The sequence below is a fragment of the Aethalodelphis obliquidens genome, unplaced genomic scaffold (genome assembly GCF_003676395.1).
Source record: "Aethalodelphis obliquidens isolate GAN/ISIS:26980383/991018 unplaced genomic scaffold, ASM367639v1 scaffold69, whole genome shotgun sequence".
Classification (NCBI taxonomy): Eukaryota; Metazoa; Chordata; class Mammalia; order Artiodactyla; family Delphinidae; genus Aethalodelphis; species Aethalodelphis obliquidens.
This window is the reverse complement of record NW_020838013.1, coordinates 3,171,536-3,185,873: the sequence shown is the minus strand read 5'-3', so window position 1 is coordinate 3,185,873 and position 14,338 is coordinate 3,171,536. Positions and strand designations below refer to the sequence as shown.

The following is a 14,338-nucleotide window of genomic DNA, read 5'->3' as shown; positions in this document are numbered from 1 at the left end:
AAATCGCTGTGCTGGGCATGCGCAGTTTCGGTTCCAGCCGCAACTGAGTGATACATGCTGGAGGGTGGGGATGAGGGGTTTATTACACATGCCTGTGACCGTTATGCTCTTCTTGAGTGCGTTGCTGTTAAAATTACTAGTGCTCCCTGACCATTGGCCTTGGTGGGTTTTTTTTTTTTCCTCTTTGTTCTTTTTCCATACACCTCCTCTCCTTTAGTAGGTTTGAAGAAGCCAGGTGGAGCAGGCAGCAGTCCCCAGATGTGCAGCCTGCAGTGCCTCAAGGCAGTACACCAGGTCAGTTGAGAAGGAGCTAGGACTTAGACTCCCGTAATCTCATCGGCAATCTCCTTCTCTGACTGGCAGCACATGCTTTCAGTTTTACCTGAAGATAGAGTACCCTCCTCCTGGCCCCATCTTCCTCCTACATAGACTCCCTGGAACTTACATTTTCTGACTCTTCCTGCCTCCTGCTTCCTTGGAGAGCCCTGTGCCCCACGTCACTCTGTCCATCTACCAGCAGCCTCTTGGGCAGCAGTGTACCTGACTCAGGGCCTGACACCAGGTCAGTTCTGCCAAAATGACTAGGCACTCTTGGCCTCTAGCCTATATACACAGACCCTTCGGGTCCTTACTATCTTCAGCTCCCAGCACGCCCCACCCCCCACCGAATTTCTCGATGCACCCTTCTGTGTCATCATAATGGCCCATATCCACTCAGCAGCTTATCCTGTCTGACACCAACTAAGATCCTTACACTCATCCTCCCATTTACTCCCTTTCATTTATTCCTCATGACAACTACTCTCTTCTGGGTGGGGTTTGGGAGTGGAAAGGTAGCGCCTCACAGTCCAGGCCTGCCCCATTGTAACAACCAATGACTCATCCTGACGTGCAGCAACAAAGGCCCAATGCAGCCAAAAAAAGAAAAAAAAAAAGACTCATCCTGGGAGTACAGAAGTTTCCACCTCCTTTCAGGCAGCATTTACAGAGATGCACACACATATTAAACATGAATGGAGGGAAATTCATTACTGCTATGGACAAGAAAATAGATGAATCATTAGAACTTTGCTGGCTCACTTGGGAGAGGAGGGGCAGGGCATGTGATGCTTGGTAAGGAAGAATGGCAACAGCTGGGTCATCTTACAGCTCAGCCCTTTCTACAGGCTATCATGCGAATCTTATATCTATTCTGAGATGACAGTAAAAGGTCTCAGCTTTTCCCCCCTAATGGGTCTTCGCTGCTATAAGGGAGTTTTGTCCCTCTTCCGGGAAATTTCCTTGAGACAAACTCCCATAGGAAACCATAGATGAGGCATTTATTACTCTTTGGGCTCCTATTGTCTTACTTCAGGTTTACAGTACTGCTACAGGTGCCCCAAAGAAATCTAGATAAATTCTTGTGATCAGCTCCACTGCCCTAGAAAACTCTCCTAGCCCTTCTATTAAAACAAGGCAAAAATGAGACATTATTATGACAGGGGGACAGAAATACCCTCTATCAAGGTAGTCTCCTTTTAATAAAAGTCACGGCTGTGCAAGTCAAGCCCAAGTCCTGACAGACATCTATAGAACTCTCCACCCAACAACAGCAGGTCATATTCTTCTCAAATATACATGGTCTTCTCAAATATACATGGTCTAACCATATGTTAGACCATAAAGCAAGTCTCAACACACTTAAAAGCGTTGAAATAATACAAAGTATGTTCTCAGATCACAGTGGAATGAAATTAGCAATCAGTAAAAGAAGGAAATTTGGGAAATTCACAAATATGTGGAAATTAGACAACACCCTCTTAAATAACTAATGGGTCATAGAAGAAAACACATGGGAAATTAGAAGCTGCTTGGAGATTAATGAAAACACAGCATAACAAAACTTGTGAGATACAGCCAAAGCAGTGCTTAGAGGGCAATTTATAGTTGTATATTCTTATATTTAAAAGAAAAAAAAAGTCTCAATTCAGTAACCTAATCTTCCACCTTAAGAAACTAGAAAAAAGAGCAAACTAAACCCAAAGCAAGCAGAAGGAAGACTAGAATAGATTAGAGAAAATCAACTCACCTACAAGTTAGTTCTTTAGAAGATCAACAAAATTGCCAAACCATTAGCAAGACTGACCAACTCAAGCCCAGTTCAGCCAAAGGGTGTGAACCTTGCCGCTCCAGCTGGAAAGCAATGTTGCTGTGGTTGCTGAGTCAAGGAGTCCCCAAATGTGAGATAGATAATGTCAGGGCCCTGCCGCCTAATAGAGGGCTTTGGACGGCAATGTTCTCAGCTAACTGTGGAAACAAATCGTGGCTGATCAAACTCGCTAGATCACTTATGCAGATGCCCATGCTAAAGGCCCATTCTCTGATGAGACTGACATGAATCAAGCTGTTGTTCGAGCCTGCACTGCCCAGATTGTCTCCATTTCTGCCTGGACCCATCATGATACCAGATATGGCAACACGTCCACCATCACGGAGTGGGCACAAAGTGAAGGACTCCATGCTGCTGATGCAGAAGCCACCACTCCATGCCAGATTTGTGATCCCGGTCAAAAGTTCAGCTGTTTGTTCTGTGAAGAGGAGGCTACAGTGTATGTGGCATTGCCCCTGCCCACTCCTGAGAGATTGAATGCATGGGACCTTTGACTCCTTCCTGGGGCTATGGATGGTGTCTCACACTTTTTCAGGTTACAGTGGTACTGTTTCAGGCCAATCAGCCAACTTTGGTCACCCCATTGTTGTTCTTGAGACGAATCTGTGTCATGATTTTGGCTTTCTGGACCAATTGAAGTCTAACAATGGTGCACCTTTCATCTCAGGCCACTCAACAATGAGCTGATAGTCTAGGTATTTGGTGATCCTTCTATCCTCCCTGTCATCCACAAGCATGTGGTACTGTTGAGCACTGAAATAGCTCCTCAAAAATTAGCTCAAAGAGATTTCTGGCTCTCCCTCCTGGTCCACACACCTTAGTACAGCAGTTCAATAACTGAATGTGGCTGTCCCCAGGATGGGACCATCTCATCTAGGCCATGTCCTTCATAATGATTGAGATGAGAGGGGTGGGGTTTATATAGACCAGTTTTGAAAATTTAGGGTTCCACGTTCACCATTCCTGGACATAATGCTTCTCTCTTTCCCTTAACAGCAACCCCAGGTCAGCCTGATTGGTGCAACTCCGGGAGACAGCCCAGTCAGAAAGGGGCCTAGGGGATTCTCAACCACCTGGATTCTCTTATTTGACTGACACGGTCCTAGATCATGAGAATACCTGGAGCGCTTGGCACGCACACCTCTCTCTCTGAGTCCCCGAACAGTGGCCTACACGTAGAGTGGGGGACATAGTGGGCTCCTGTATGTTTTATAAAAATGTCCTTGTCCTTCTTGCACCTGACCCTTCCAGATGAAAAGTGTAAGTAGGAGGTGATTGGAAAAAAGGTGAAGTTCTAACTACTAGAATAGAACACATCGATTTTGTGACACTGGAGGGAGAATAACAACCTTGGCACTTGGGGAGGGGACACCTCAGACCCTGGGAAAAATGGGGAAAAGAAAGACACTTATAGTCTTTGTCTTTCCAAACCACTTGGAGCCTTCTTCACTGAGGACAACATCTTGGTCCAACTCACCCAAACTATATCGAGTGACTGAAATTTAACTGACTGCTGAGTCTGCCATGCTCCACTAGACAGTTCTGACCTGGGTTTCATTGCCATTCTGCTTAACCTTACCAAGGGATTGGAAGCAGCAGCGGGTAGCCTCAGCTCCTGTACCTCCTACATAAAATACCTGTCAACAACATCACCTCCAGATACAGATCCCAGGCCCAATCCTGAAGCTATCACCACTCAGTCATGCCATGGAGTAGATGAATGGCATCTGGCTGGTGGCATGGGCAAACAGGACTAACTGCCCTTAGCCAAGCCCTCCAAAAACAAGGACTAGACTTAATTATTTGGATTGGGCTGGAAGCCCTAAGGCCTATGGACTTGAAGGGAGGCACTGTCAACCTGGGCCCCCTCTAGCTGATGTAAGTCCCACTTGGGGGCGCCATGTTTTTTCCCAGAAGCACCACTAGTACCCTTGAGACTGCATGATTGACGTGGAAGTCACACATTAACTTGTCTCTCTCCAGAAAACAGAGTGACTTGAAATTTATCCTTGACTTTAGCCTACTTGCAAACTAACACATGAGCCTGCCACAGGTTCATGCATGCTGGCAGAAGATAGGAGACTCCTGAGTCAGAGAAAAAGGACCTTCTTACTCATGGCTGGAAGCATTAATCCAGGTACAGCAGATATATTGATTGCACAGACTCTAGTCTGCAAGGAAGAAGTACAGGAGAAATCCATCACCCATAGCAACCTTGGTCAGTGAATTGAGGCTCTCCTGAATGCCTTCTGGGCCAAGGTGGAAAGGTTGATGCAGAGAACTAAGGAGCGAGCCACCTGGCTTTCTAAGGTAGGTATGATGCTCTATGGATTTGTTCATCTGGGAGGCATAGTTGAGGTCAGTACTGCAAGTTGGCTTCATCCTGCTGCTTGTAGTTCTGTTGGTAGTAGCTTTAATTAAATGCTGTATGACACAAATTGAACAGATTTGGTCCTAGCCTCTGTCGATCAGATTTGCCAACAGAGTGGTGAACTCATGGGAAAATTCGCCCAAAGCCAAGATAGTGTAGAAATGAGGGGTGGATATTACTGTAAGACAATTCTCCAGGGATCTCTTGAGTTTCTGCGCATTTTGCAAGTGAGGCAACTGACTGCCTTTGTCCTGGACTCTCTTCTCAAGGATATTGGTACAGTGAATAGCCATGGAAGATCGAGACAGAATCTCCCTCCAGTGCAAAGGCCAGTCATTAGAAAAGACTTGCGTTCTTGAGTTTAGCATCCTCTCCCATACCACAGTCCACTGTGTGCAGGAGTCTATTCTAGGTCATTGGTGCCACCCCCACGGGACCTGGGGACAAGAGGACTGATGTTAATATGCTGATGATCATGCTATTTACTGCGCCATGAATAATGGTCCTTTGTCTCTGACCCAGGAATCTCCTGTCTTCTGCCAGCATGCACGAACCTGTGGCAGGCTCACTTGTGTTTGCAAGTAAGGTAAAACCTCAGACCCGGGACTTCCCTGGTGGCGCAGTGGTTAAGAATCCACCTGCCAATGCAGGGGATACAGGTTCGAGCCCTGGTCCAGGAAGATCCCACATGCCGCGGAGCAACTAAGCCCCTGCACCACAACTACTGAGCCCATATGCCTCAACTACTGAAGCCTATGTGCCTAGAGCCTGTGCTCTGCAACAAAGAGAAGCCACTGCAATGAGAAGTCAGCGCACCGCAACGAAGGGTAGTCCCCGCTTGCCGCAACTGAGAAAGTCTGTGCACAGCAACGAAGATCCAACGCAGCCAAAATAAATAAATTAAAAAAAAAAAAAAAGACTCCACACTCCTAATGCAGGGGGCCCGGGTTCGATCGCTGGTCGGGGAACTAGATCCCACATGCATGTCGCAACTAAGAGTTCCCATGCTGCAGCTAAGGAGCCCACAAGCCACAACTAAGGAGCCTGCCTGCTGCAACTAAGACCTGGCGCAACCAAATAAATAAAATAGATATATAAAAAATTAAACAGAAAACCTCAGACCCATCATAGTCCTTGACAAGGGAGCAAGCACATAGAAGGTCTCAGAAGTGCTGGTGGTAAAGCCCATTCAGACCAGTAACGGTGGGTAGACTAGCTGTTTGGGAAGTGTGGGACCCTTCCCTACCCTCATGTGAGCCAGCCCAACATCTGTCCCTACCTGTGGCACAGTGGATGTGGCAGTAGTTAGGCCTGTCCCTGAGTAACAGCACACCCCACAGCAGCATATTCACACACAGCTCAGTTACAGGTCCCACTTGACTGCCTCATCTGGTGAATCAGGTTCACATGACAACGAGTGGCCTATGCTGTGTAGCCGAGGCTCTGAAAATCGTAACTGGCATTATTTTATCATCACGGCAACAGGCCTCCGGAAGGGGTCGACTTTTCTTCTTGTCTTTCACTGCAATGTGAATTGACCTGACGTTTCTGGGAAACAAGAAAGGACTAGATGATACAGTAGCAAAAATAATAATACTCGGGCTTCCCTGGTGGCGCAGTGGTTGAGAGTCCACCTGCCGATGCAGGGGACACGGGTTCGTGCCCCGGTCCAGGAAGATCCCACATGCCGCGGAGCAGCTGTGCCCGTGAGCCATGGCCGCTGAGCCTGCGCATCCGGAGCCTGTTGCTCCGCAACGGGAGAGGCCACGACAGTGAGAGGCCCGCATACCGCAAAAAAAAAAAAAAAGAAACAGCAACAAAAAAATAATAATACTCAACTTTTGGTGTATTTTTTCTTGGGGCCGGGCACTATACTAAGAGCTTGAATTATCTCCTTTAATCCTCAGGACAAGTCTGTGAGTTATGTCTCCCAATGTGCAGATGGAGAAGCTGAAGCCTGGACAGGTTAAGAGGTTTAGTCACAGTCACCCTGCTGGGATGTGGCAGGGCTGTGACCCCATCTGGTCAGCGCACGTCCAGAGCTGGATTCTCACCAGTGGACTTTTCCTGGGTTCGGAAGGTGGAGACGAGGGGCAGGGCTGAAGATCCTCTCTGACTGATCAAGCATGAAGACTGGTTCATTGCGTTTTCCAATCCCATCTCTCAGTGCCCTTCATCACAGCAGGGGCACATCAGAGGGGCTCAGTGACAGTCACTTTCAGTAAAGTGTCTTTGGAGAGAAATGCTTCAGGGCAGAATGGTCCCCTCCAGGCTTCTGAAACTTCCAACCGTCATCTTTAGAACCTACAACCTTTAGAGCCATTTCTTTCTTCAGAGTCTAGAAGCTTCCCAAAGACATTCAGAACTCAGAGAGGTGACACAGAGCCTGGCACATGGTCAGCCCTCTTTCAATGTTATTCTCCCCCTCCCCACAGGCAGCCAGCTCCCACCCACAGCCCACTGTGGACCCCAGACCCAGATAATGATGAAAAGAGCTAACATATCCTGAGGACTTGCCATGTGCCCAGCATCCAACAAGGCTTCATGAATGTCAGCTCCTTTGCTTCGTTGTCTAAAAATGAGGAAAGGAGGCCTAGAGGAGATGAAGAATTTCCCCAATGCACACAGCTGGTGCAGGAAGATCGAATGCCAGAAAACCACCACCATGTTATGCTGCCTCCTGAAATGAAACGTCCCTTACGCAGGCTGCTGCTGCCTCGTCCAGCCAGTTCCCCTAAGGAGGCATCGGGAGCCCTGGGTTTGGGTTCTGGCTCTGCCGTTAACCAGCCATGCAACCTTGGCCAAGTCCCTTGCCATCTCTGAGCCTCAAGAACCCCTCTGCACAAAGGAACCCTTTCCTAACATTTAAGCCGTCTGATCATTCCCCGGGGCTGGGGTCCCAGGGCTCTTCCTTGCCACATTCTAGCAAAGCCCCTCATTGCCCTCCTATCTTTAGGAATTTGTGGGACCCCTCTCATTCCTCCCTCCCAGGAGCACTGTGTAGGTTTTGGATCAGGCCGGCTTAAGTTCAATCCCCACATCTTACTCACCAGATGATGCAAGTCTAATTGTTCCGTCTTTCAGAGTTCCGTGGTCTCAGTCCATTCAGTCAATCAGCCAACTTCAGCACCCTCTGCCTGCCAGGCCCTGTACTAGGCTCTGGAGGCAAGGTTGTACCTCCCTGAGAGGGCGGTGAGACGCACCATAAGTAACCAAGCCCACAAAGAAGAATGTTTCAGGCTGTGCTGAAGACCAGCAGGAGACAAAGCGGGGATGTGACCCAAAGGGCCGGGGACGGCTGTTTTAGAGAAACGCCTTCTGGAGGCAGGACCCCAAGACATGAAGGATTAGGCCACACCGAGGACCTTGCAGGCCCAGGTGAGCAGACAGAAGCTGCAGGACGGTTTTGTTGTTGTTGTTTTGTTTTGTTTTTAAATTAATTGTTGGAGGTTTTTTAAGCCAAGAAGGATCAAGGTTGGAATTAGGTTTTTGTTGTTTTTTTTTAAATTAATTTATTTATTTGGTTGCGCTGGCTCGTAGTTGCAGCAGGTGGGCTCCTTGGTTGTGGCATGTGAAATCTAGTTCCCTGAACAGGGATCGAACCCAGGCCCCCTGCATTGAGAGTGCAGAGTCTTAACCACTGCCCCACCAGAGAAGTCCCTGGAATTAAGGGGGGGGGTCACCAGAGAAGTCCCTGGAATTAAGGGGGGTTGTTTGTTTGTTTTTATTTTTGGCTGCATTGGGTCTTTGTTGCTGCATGCAGGCTTTCTCTAGTTGCAGCGAGCGGGGGCTACCCTTCGTTGCGCTGCGTGGGTTTCTCATTGCAGTGGCTTCTCTTGCTGCGGAGCATGGGCTCTAGGCGTGCAGGCTCAGTAGTTGTGGCGCACGGGCTTAGTTGCTCTGCGGCATGTGGGATCTTCCCGGACCAGGGATCAAACCCGTGTCCCCTGTATTGGCAGGTGGATTCTTAACCCCTGCGCCACCAGGGAAGCCCTGGAATTAGGTTTTAAGAGGTGACTCTGGCACCAGGTGGAGGAGGGACAGGACCAGGCAGAAATGGCAGTGGGGAGACCCGTTAGGCAACAGAAGTGATCTGGACTGACCACAGAGGTCATGGTCTCCTTGGACTTGCAGGAGAACTTACATCTAGGAGGCATGCTGGTCGATTCAAGGAAGATGGGGTGGCTGGGTGTGGTGACACAGGAGATGCGGAGAGAAAAGGTGCACAGGCCACGGACACTACCTGCGTTGGACTGTCGCAGTAACCCTGCGGATCCACTCTGCATCCTTGTCCGCCCTGCCTCATGCCCCAAGGCTCACCTTGCCTGCTGTGTTCCCTTCCCAGCCCCCCCTGCCCGCAGGCTTCCTTTGGGGTTCGGCCCCTGGGGGGCCCAGCTGGACAGGAAGACACCGGGGGTAATATTTATTTCCGCAGCTCCCTCCCCGCAGGCTGCACGAGGACAGGTCCCACCGGATTGTGCTAAAGACCGCCGCTCCCCAGGGCTGCCCCCCTTCCGGCTCCAGCTCCCGTGGCTGCAGACTTAGGTTAATGTTCATCACCCGCGGGAGGGTGCCCACTGCTGGGTTCCTGATGAGCTGAGGAGTTTGGTACCGACAGTAGGTAAACTCACGGAGCACTCACTGTGTGCCGCTTGCCCTCACGGCTCCCGGTGGCTCAGTCCCCTCAGCAGCCCCCCAACAAGGGCCGCCTTCCCCCCATCCTACTCTCAGCAGCATCAGACAGCCTTGGCCGTGCCCTCCTCCCAAGACACTCGCTCCTCTGGGCTCTTCCTGCATCACACTCCTGGTTTTCCTCTCTCTGCTCCCTCCAGCTGCTCCTTCTAAGTCACTTCTGACGCTGCCTCTTCTTTCTGATCTGGGAGTGGTGACCTCCCTGGTTCGCCTTGGGCCCTCTTCTCTCCCCAGCTGAGCCCACCCTTTCCCATGGCCATAAATGCCCCTGTAGGCGGAGGACCCCAAGTCTGTGTCTCCAGGGCAGACATTCTGTTTGAGCTCCAGACCCCTGGATTGAGACGTCTCCACGTGGATGACACAAGCATCTCAAACTCGGCAGGTTGCAAACAGAGCCCCACACTCTCCCCCAGGTCTCCCTCTCTTCTGCCGCCTTCCTCACCCACCCAGGGGCTCAGGCCAAACACCTGGGAGCCATTCACACCACCAGCCTCTTGTGCACCCTCCACTTTACCTAGTCTCTAGATTCCACTCCCCAAACACATCTCCACTGCGTCCAAGCCGAGTCCTCTCTCCTGGGACGATGGCATCAGCACCCCCTCTTGCTCTGATACAGCCCCATGGCAATGAAAATAAAACTCAGATTCCTCACCGTGGCCTCCCACCTCCGCCTCCGGATGCCCTCTCTCCACCTCCCCACCCCGTTGCTCCGCTGGCCTTCTCTCAGCTCCTCGAAGAAATGAATCTCTTTCCTACCCTTCACCCCGCATGCCCCTGTGTAAATTGTCTCCTCAACACAGGCCCCTCGACTCCTCGGGCGTCCTACAGGCTCTCCCCACCGCCTGGCTGTTAACTCCTGCTCCTTCTCCAGCTCCTGGCTCAAAAGTCCCTTCGGGCTTCCCTGGTGGCGCAGTGGTTGAGAGTCCGCCTGCCGATGCAGGGGACACGGGTTTGTGCCACGGTCCGGGAGGATCCCATATGCCGCGGAGTGGCTGGGCCCGTGAGCCATGGCCGCTGAGCCTGCGCGTCCGGAGCCTGTGCTCCGCAATGGGAAAGGCCGCAGCAGTGAGAGGCCCGCGTACCGCAAAAAAAAAAAAAGTCCCTTCGTCAGAAGGGCTTCCTGGACCTCCAGGTCCCACCACCTCTCTTGTTCCCAGCTCCTTAGTCGTCTCTGTCCCAGCCTCAGCCACGTATGAATTGATGTGTCAGATGTCTGTCTCCTCTAGTACAGAAGCTCCGGCAGGGCAGAGATTTGTCCTACTTGTTAGCAGGAGCACGCGGGAGGTTCCTAGTCTGTTGAGTGAATAGATCCCCATTTCACAGGTGAGAAAACTGAGACTCAGAGAGATTAGGACTCTAACCCTGGTCTGTTTATGCTGTGTTCCAAGGGCCAAGTTCAGATGAGTATGGGGGAAAAATGACTAGAAAATGCTCAGCCCTACACGTGGCAAGTGGTGAGCACTCAGTACTACTCCCTGCCTCAGTGTGGGACCAGAGCCCCGAGGGAGTGTGTGGGCAGCCCTTACACACCCTCCCAGCCCCCCTGGGGACATGGGATTGCCCCCATCCTACCTCTGCAATACCTGTCTATGTGAACAGGGCCTGAGCCCACTGAGCAATTCGGGCAGGGGTCCACCAAAGACTCTCCCTCAGTTCCCCCAAATGAGCCCACCCTCAAAGTGAAAACCATGAGTTCCTTGCACGGGTGTGCCTGGAGGCAAGTCCCTGAACCCCCTTTCCCTCAGTCAGCCTGCAGCCCCCGTTCCCCTCGGAGAGAGAGTGTCACCCTGACTTGGCTGTGTCCCACTCTGGTTGTGCCCTGGTCACACCCACCCCCTGCTGAATTCTGTGAGTCAGAGACTGAATCCTGGGGTCTCCTGGCTAGGTGCCCGGGATATGGCCTGGGCCCCAGGGCACTGCAGCCCTCAAGGGCCTCCCTTCCAGACTAGCGGACAGGCCTGGCTCCTCTCCAGCCCTGACCAAACTCAAGGCCCCCCGGCAGCCCCTGCCAACCCCTGCCCTGGGGCCCTGCTGTGCCCCTCCCCAGCCCTGGGGCCCTCAAGCATCACCCCCCTCCTCCCGGCTGTTAGCCTGGGAAGGGGGCCAGGCCCTGAGCTCAGACCTTGGCGATTCCAGAGTGTCTGAGGCCCAGAGCCAGCCCCGCCAGCCCGGCCAGACAAGGCGAAGGGGCGGGGGCGGGGTGGGCATCAGGAAGCCATTTAGAGGGGGGTTGGCAGGGGACCTGGATTTCAAGCTTTGTTCCATCTGCTCCTTTTCTGGACCCCGCGGGCTTCTTCCTGGGACCCCGCTGGGGCCCTGGCTAAGGGGTGCCCCGTCTTCGAGTCCTCTCCTCCAGGGGGAGTGGACCAGTACTAATAAGAAGTGACTTCGGGGTGGTGAGACCCCCACATGTGCAAGGGAGGCTGCGCCAGGGCTGAGGGGCGTGGGTTCCAGCCCCACCTGCTCCCATTATCCGCGCGACCCTGGGGCAAGGCCCATCTTCCTACCCCAGCCTCGGTTTCCCACTTTGATGCTGCCGGGCGGAGGTGGGCGCGGTCCTTCCAGCCCCGCCCGGAGGAATCCGGCGGGGCGGCCAGCGGTCCCAGGTGAGGGCTCTCTGGAGCGGGCCCAGCGCGGCGGCGGCGGCGGGTTCCGGCGGGGCGGGCATCTGGGGCGGGGACCGCCCCCCAGCCTCCACCCGCCCGCACACCCTCGCTCCCCCAGGCGGCAGCGACGACGCTTTAAACAGAAAAAAACTGTCTCCCTGGCTCGGGGCCAGCATCCCAGCCCCCCTCGCCGCCGCCGCGCCGTGCTCCAGCCAGGGAAAACAACTGCTCACTTCTCCCTGAGTCCGCCCCGCGCGCTCCCTGCTTCCCGGCGGCCGCGGGAGCCCAGCCCGGCCGGGGGAGGCGCGGAGCGGGCCGGCCGCCCGGCCTTCCTCTCCCCTCGCTCCTCCTCTCCGCTTCAACTTGCTCCGGCCTCCTCGCTCCGGCCTCAGGTTGGGGCCTCCGCAGGCCCTCGGCCCCGTCTCGTGGCTGGGCTCCTTCCCGGGGCGGTGGAAGTTTCTGGGCTCCCCGCAGTCCAGCCTCCATCTCTTTGCCTCTCACTGGGCCCGCGCCCGCGCCTGCTGTCCCCTCCCCGCGCGCTTCCTCCCATCCTCTCCCTCGCTGCCCTCTCTACTCCTCTCCCGGGGCTCCCGGCTTGCTGTTCCCCTCGGGCGCCGGGACCATCGCCCCTGCCCGGGCGCGCCCCCCGGGTTCTGCGGCCCCGGATGCCCGGGCCCCGTGGGGCTGCTGGCGGCCTGGCCCCTGAGATGCGCGGGGCCGGGGCGGCGGGGCTGCTGGCGCTGCTGCTGCTGCTGCTGCTGCTACTGCTGCTGGGCCCGGGCGGCGGGGCCGAGGGGGGGCCGGCGGGCGAGAGGGGCGCTGGCGGGGGCGGGGCGCTGGCCCGCGAGCGCTTCAAGGTGGTCTTTGCGCCGGTGATCTGCAAGCGGACCTGTCTCAAGGGCCAGTGTCGGGACAGTTGTCAGCAGGGCTCCAACATGACGCTCATCGGAGAGAACGGCCACAGCACCGATACGCTCACGGGCTCCGGCTTCCGCGTGGGTGAGGGCCGGGGACACGGGCAGGGGGAGCGGGGAAGGCAGGCACCTGGACAAATGCGGGGTACCTGGCAGCGTAAGCCACGTAGGCCACGTGACCCTGGGGGTCGTGGGTTGAGAGAGCAGAGCCTGAGGGCCTGGGGCCCCAGGGGCTTCAGGGGGCTTGGGAGGCTGGAGTGCTGGGGCCAGAGTTGGGAGGGCTGCATGGAAGCCTGGACTTTAACAGCTTTGGTTTGGCTTTGAGGCCTAAGGTGTGGGGTGATGCTGGGGTCCTGGATGACACAGGCCTCTAGGAAAGTGCTGGGTCCTGAGAGGGAGCCAGGGCCTGCAGCAGGGGCTTTTGAGGGATGTGAGCCGGGGGCAGGAGGTCTCAGAGAAGGGATAAGTATTCCCCCGAGAAACAGTCTTGCTGGAAGAAACAGGAAAAGTCTTTAAAAACTGTCTAAAGTAGGGCCTGCCAGTGGTAGACACCTGCATTCTCTGGGAGGAGGAGCTGAGGTCAGGGCTGGGAGTGAGGGAATTAGTTACTGGCAAGGTCTTAGAGGGGAGGGGTGTTGAGGCCTAACAAGTGGAGAGCAGGCCTGGAGGTAGGGGCTGGTTTGGGTCCTCAACCTCTCCTCCTCCTGATGCCCCATCTATGCTTCCCCCATAAATCTTAACAGCTCTGCCTCAGAGTCTCCCCCCAACAAGCCGTGATAACTTCCCAGTTCCACCTGGAGTCCACCCCTTCCCCAACATCTCTCTGCAGAGAGCCAGGCCTGGGCTCAGCTCTCCTCCCTCAGGGCCCTGTGGGCCAGGCTGGGGGAGGTGTCCCAGCAGTAATTACCCTCCTGGACAGGGTAATTAGGCCAGGCCCAGGATGGTACCAGCAAAACAGCCCCTCTTACACATTCCTATACTCATGTACCCACTCAGACCTGAGGAACCCCACAGATGTGGGGTTCTCATGAGACGTGCATGTGTGCCTGTCTGTGTGCGAGTGTGCACGTGCGTGCTTGCACGTGACACGCCCACGGGGGTATGCCCGGCTTTGGAGTGGCACACTGGGATCAAGTACTTGTTTCTTGGTGTTGTCTGGGGTGCATGTCTGCAATCACTACGGGAGTGTTTATGTAAGCCTGTGTTGGTGTCAGAATGAGTCTGTGCATGTGTGTGTGATGAGATGGCTGTGCATGTGAGTATACGTGGGCCCGGCCTCCCAAGCCTCCTGGCCATCCTGCCCAGGCTGCTGTCTCCATCCGTGCTGCCCACATCCCCCAGGCTCGGCGCCCAGGCCACAGTGGGCGGGTGTCACAGGGAGGTCACCCTCACCACTATGGGTGACTCATTGGGAGGCAGGAAGGAGAGGATCCTGCCTCCCCCGGCCCAGGACACACCCCTTCTGCCCTGAGAGACTGGCCCCAAGAGGCCGGGCAGGATGGGCTGGGCTGGGCTGGGATGCTCTTAGCCAGGCCCCGATGGCCATGCATGTGGGCCATCCCTCTGAGGCCCTTCAGGTGTCCAGAGAGCCTCAGCCCCACCTTCC

At 54.4% G+C, this 14,338-nt stretch overlaps 1 protein-coding gene and 1 long non-coding RNA gene across 9 annotated transcripts in view; one reads left to right on the top strand and one right to left on the bottom strand.

The window, feature by feature from the left end:
* Positions 1–6,288: 6,288 nt before the first annotated feature.
* On the bottom strand, positions 6,289–11,857 carry LOC113611552 (uncharacterized). Its single transcript, XR_003429502.1, has 3 exons — positions 11,720–11,857; positions 7,571–7,701; positions 6,289–6,824 (listed from the first exon to the last, which is right to left on the bottom strand). It is a non-coding gene; the product is annotated as an uncharacterized LOC113611552 (long non-coding RNA).
* Positions 11,858–12,041: 184 nt separating this feature from the next.
* Positions 12,042–14,338, top strand: part of LTBP3 (latent transforming growth factor beta binding protein 3) — a 17,660-nt gene continuing 15,363 nt past the window's right edge. For 6 of the 8 annotated variants that reach the window (XM_027090706.1, XM_027090704.1, XM_027090705.1 and 3 more), the window contains exon 1: positions 12,042–12,817. In XM_027090706.1, coding sequence (XP_026946507.1) covers positions 12,484–12,817 — 334 coding nt within the window. In that variant the 5' untranslated portion in view covers positions 12,042–12,483. The remainder of the gene's footprint in view (positions 12,818–14,338) is intronic. The other 2 variants (XM_027090708.1, XM_027090707.1) reach the window with 2 other exon arrangements.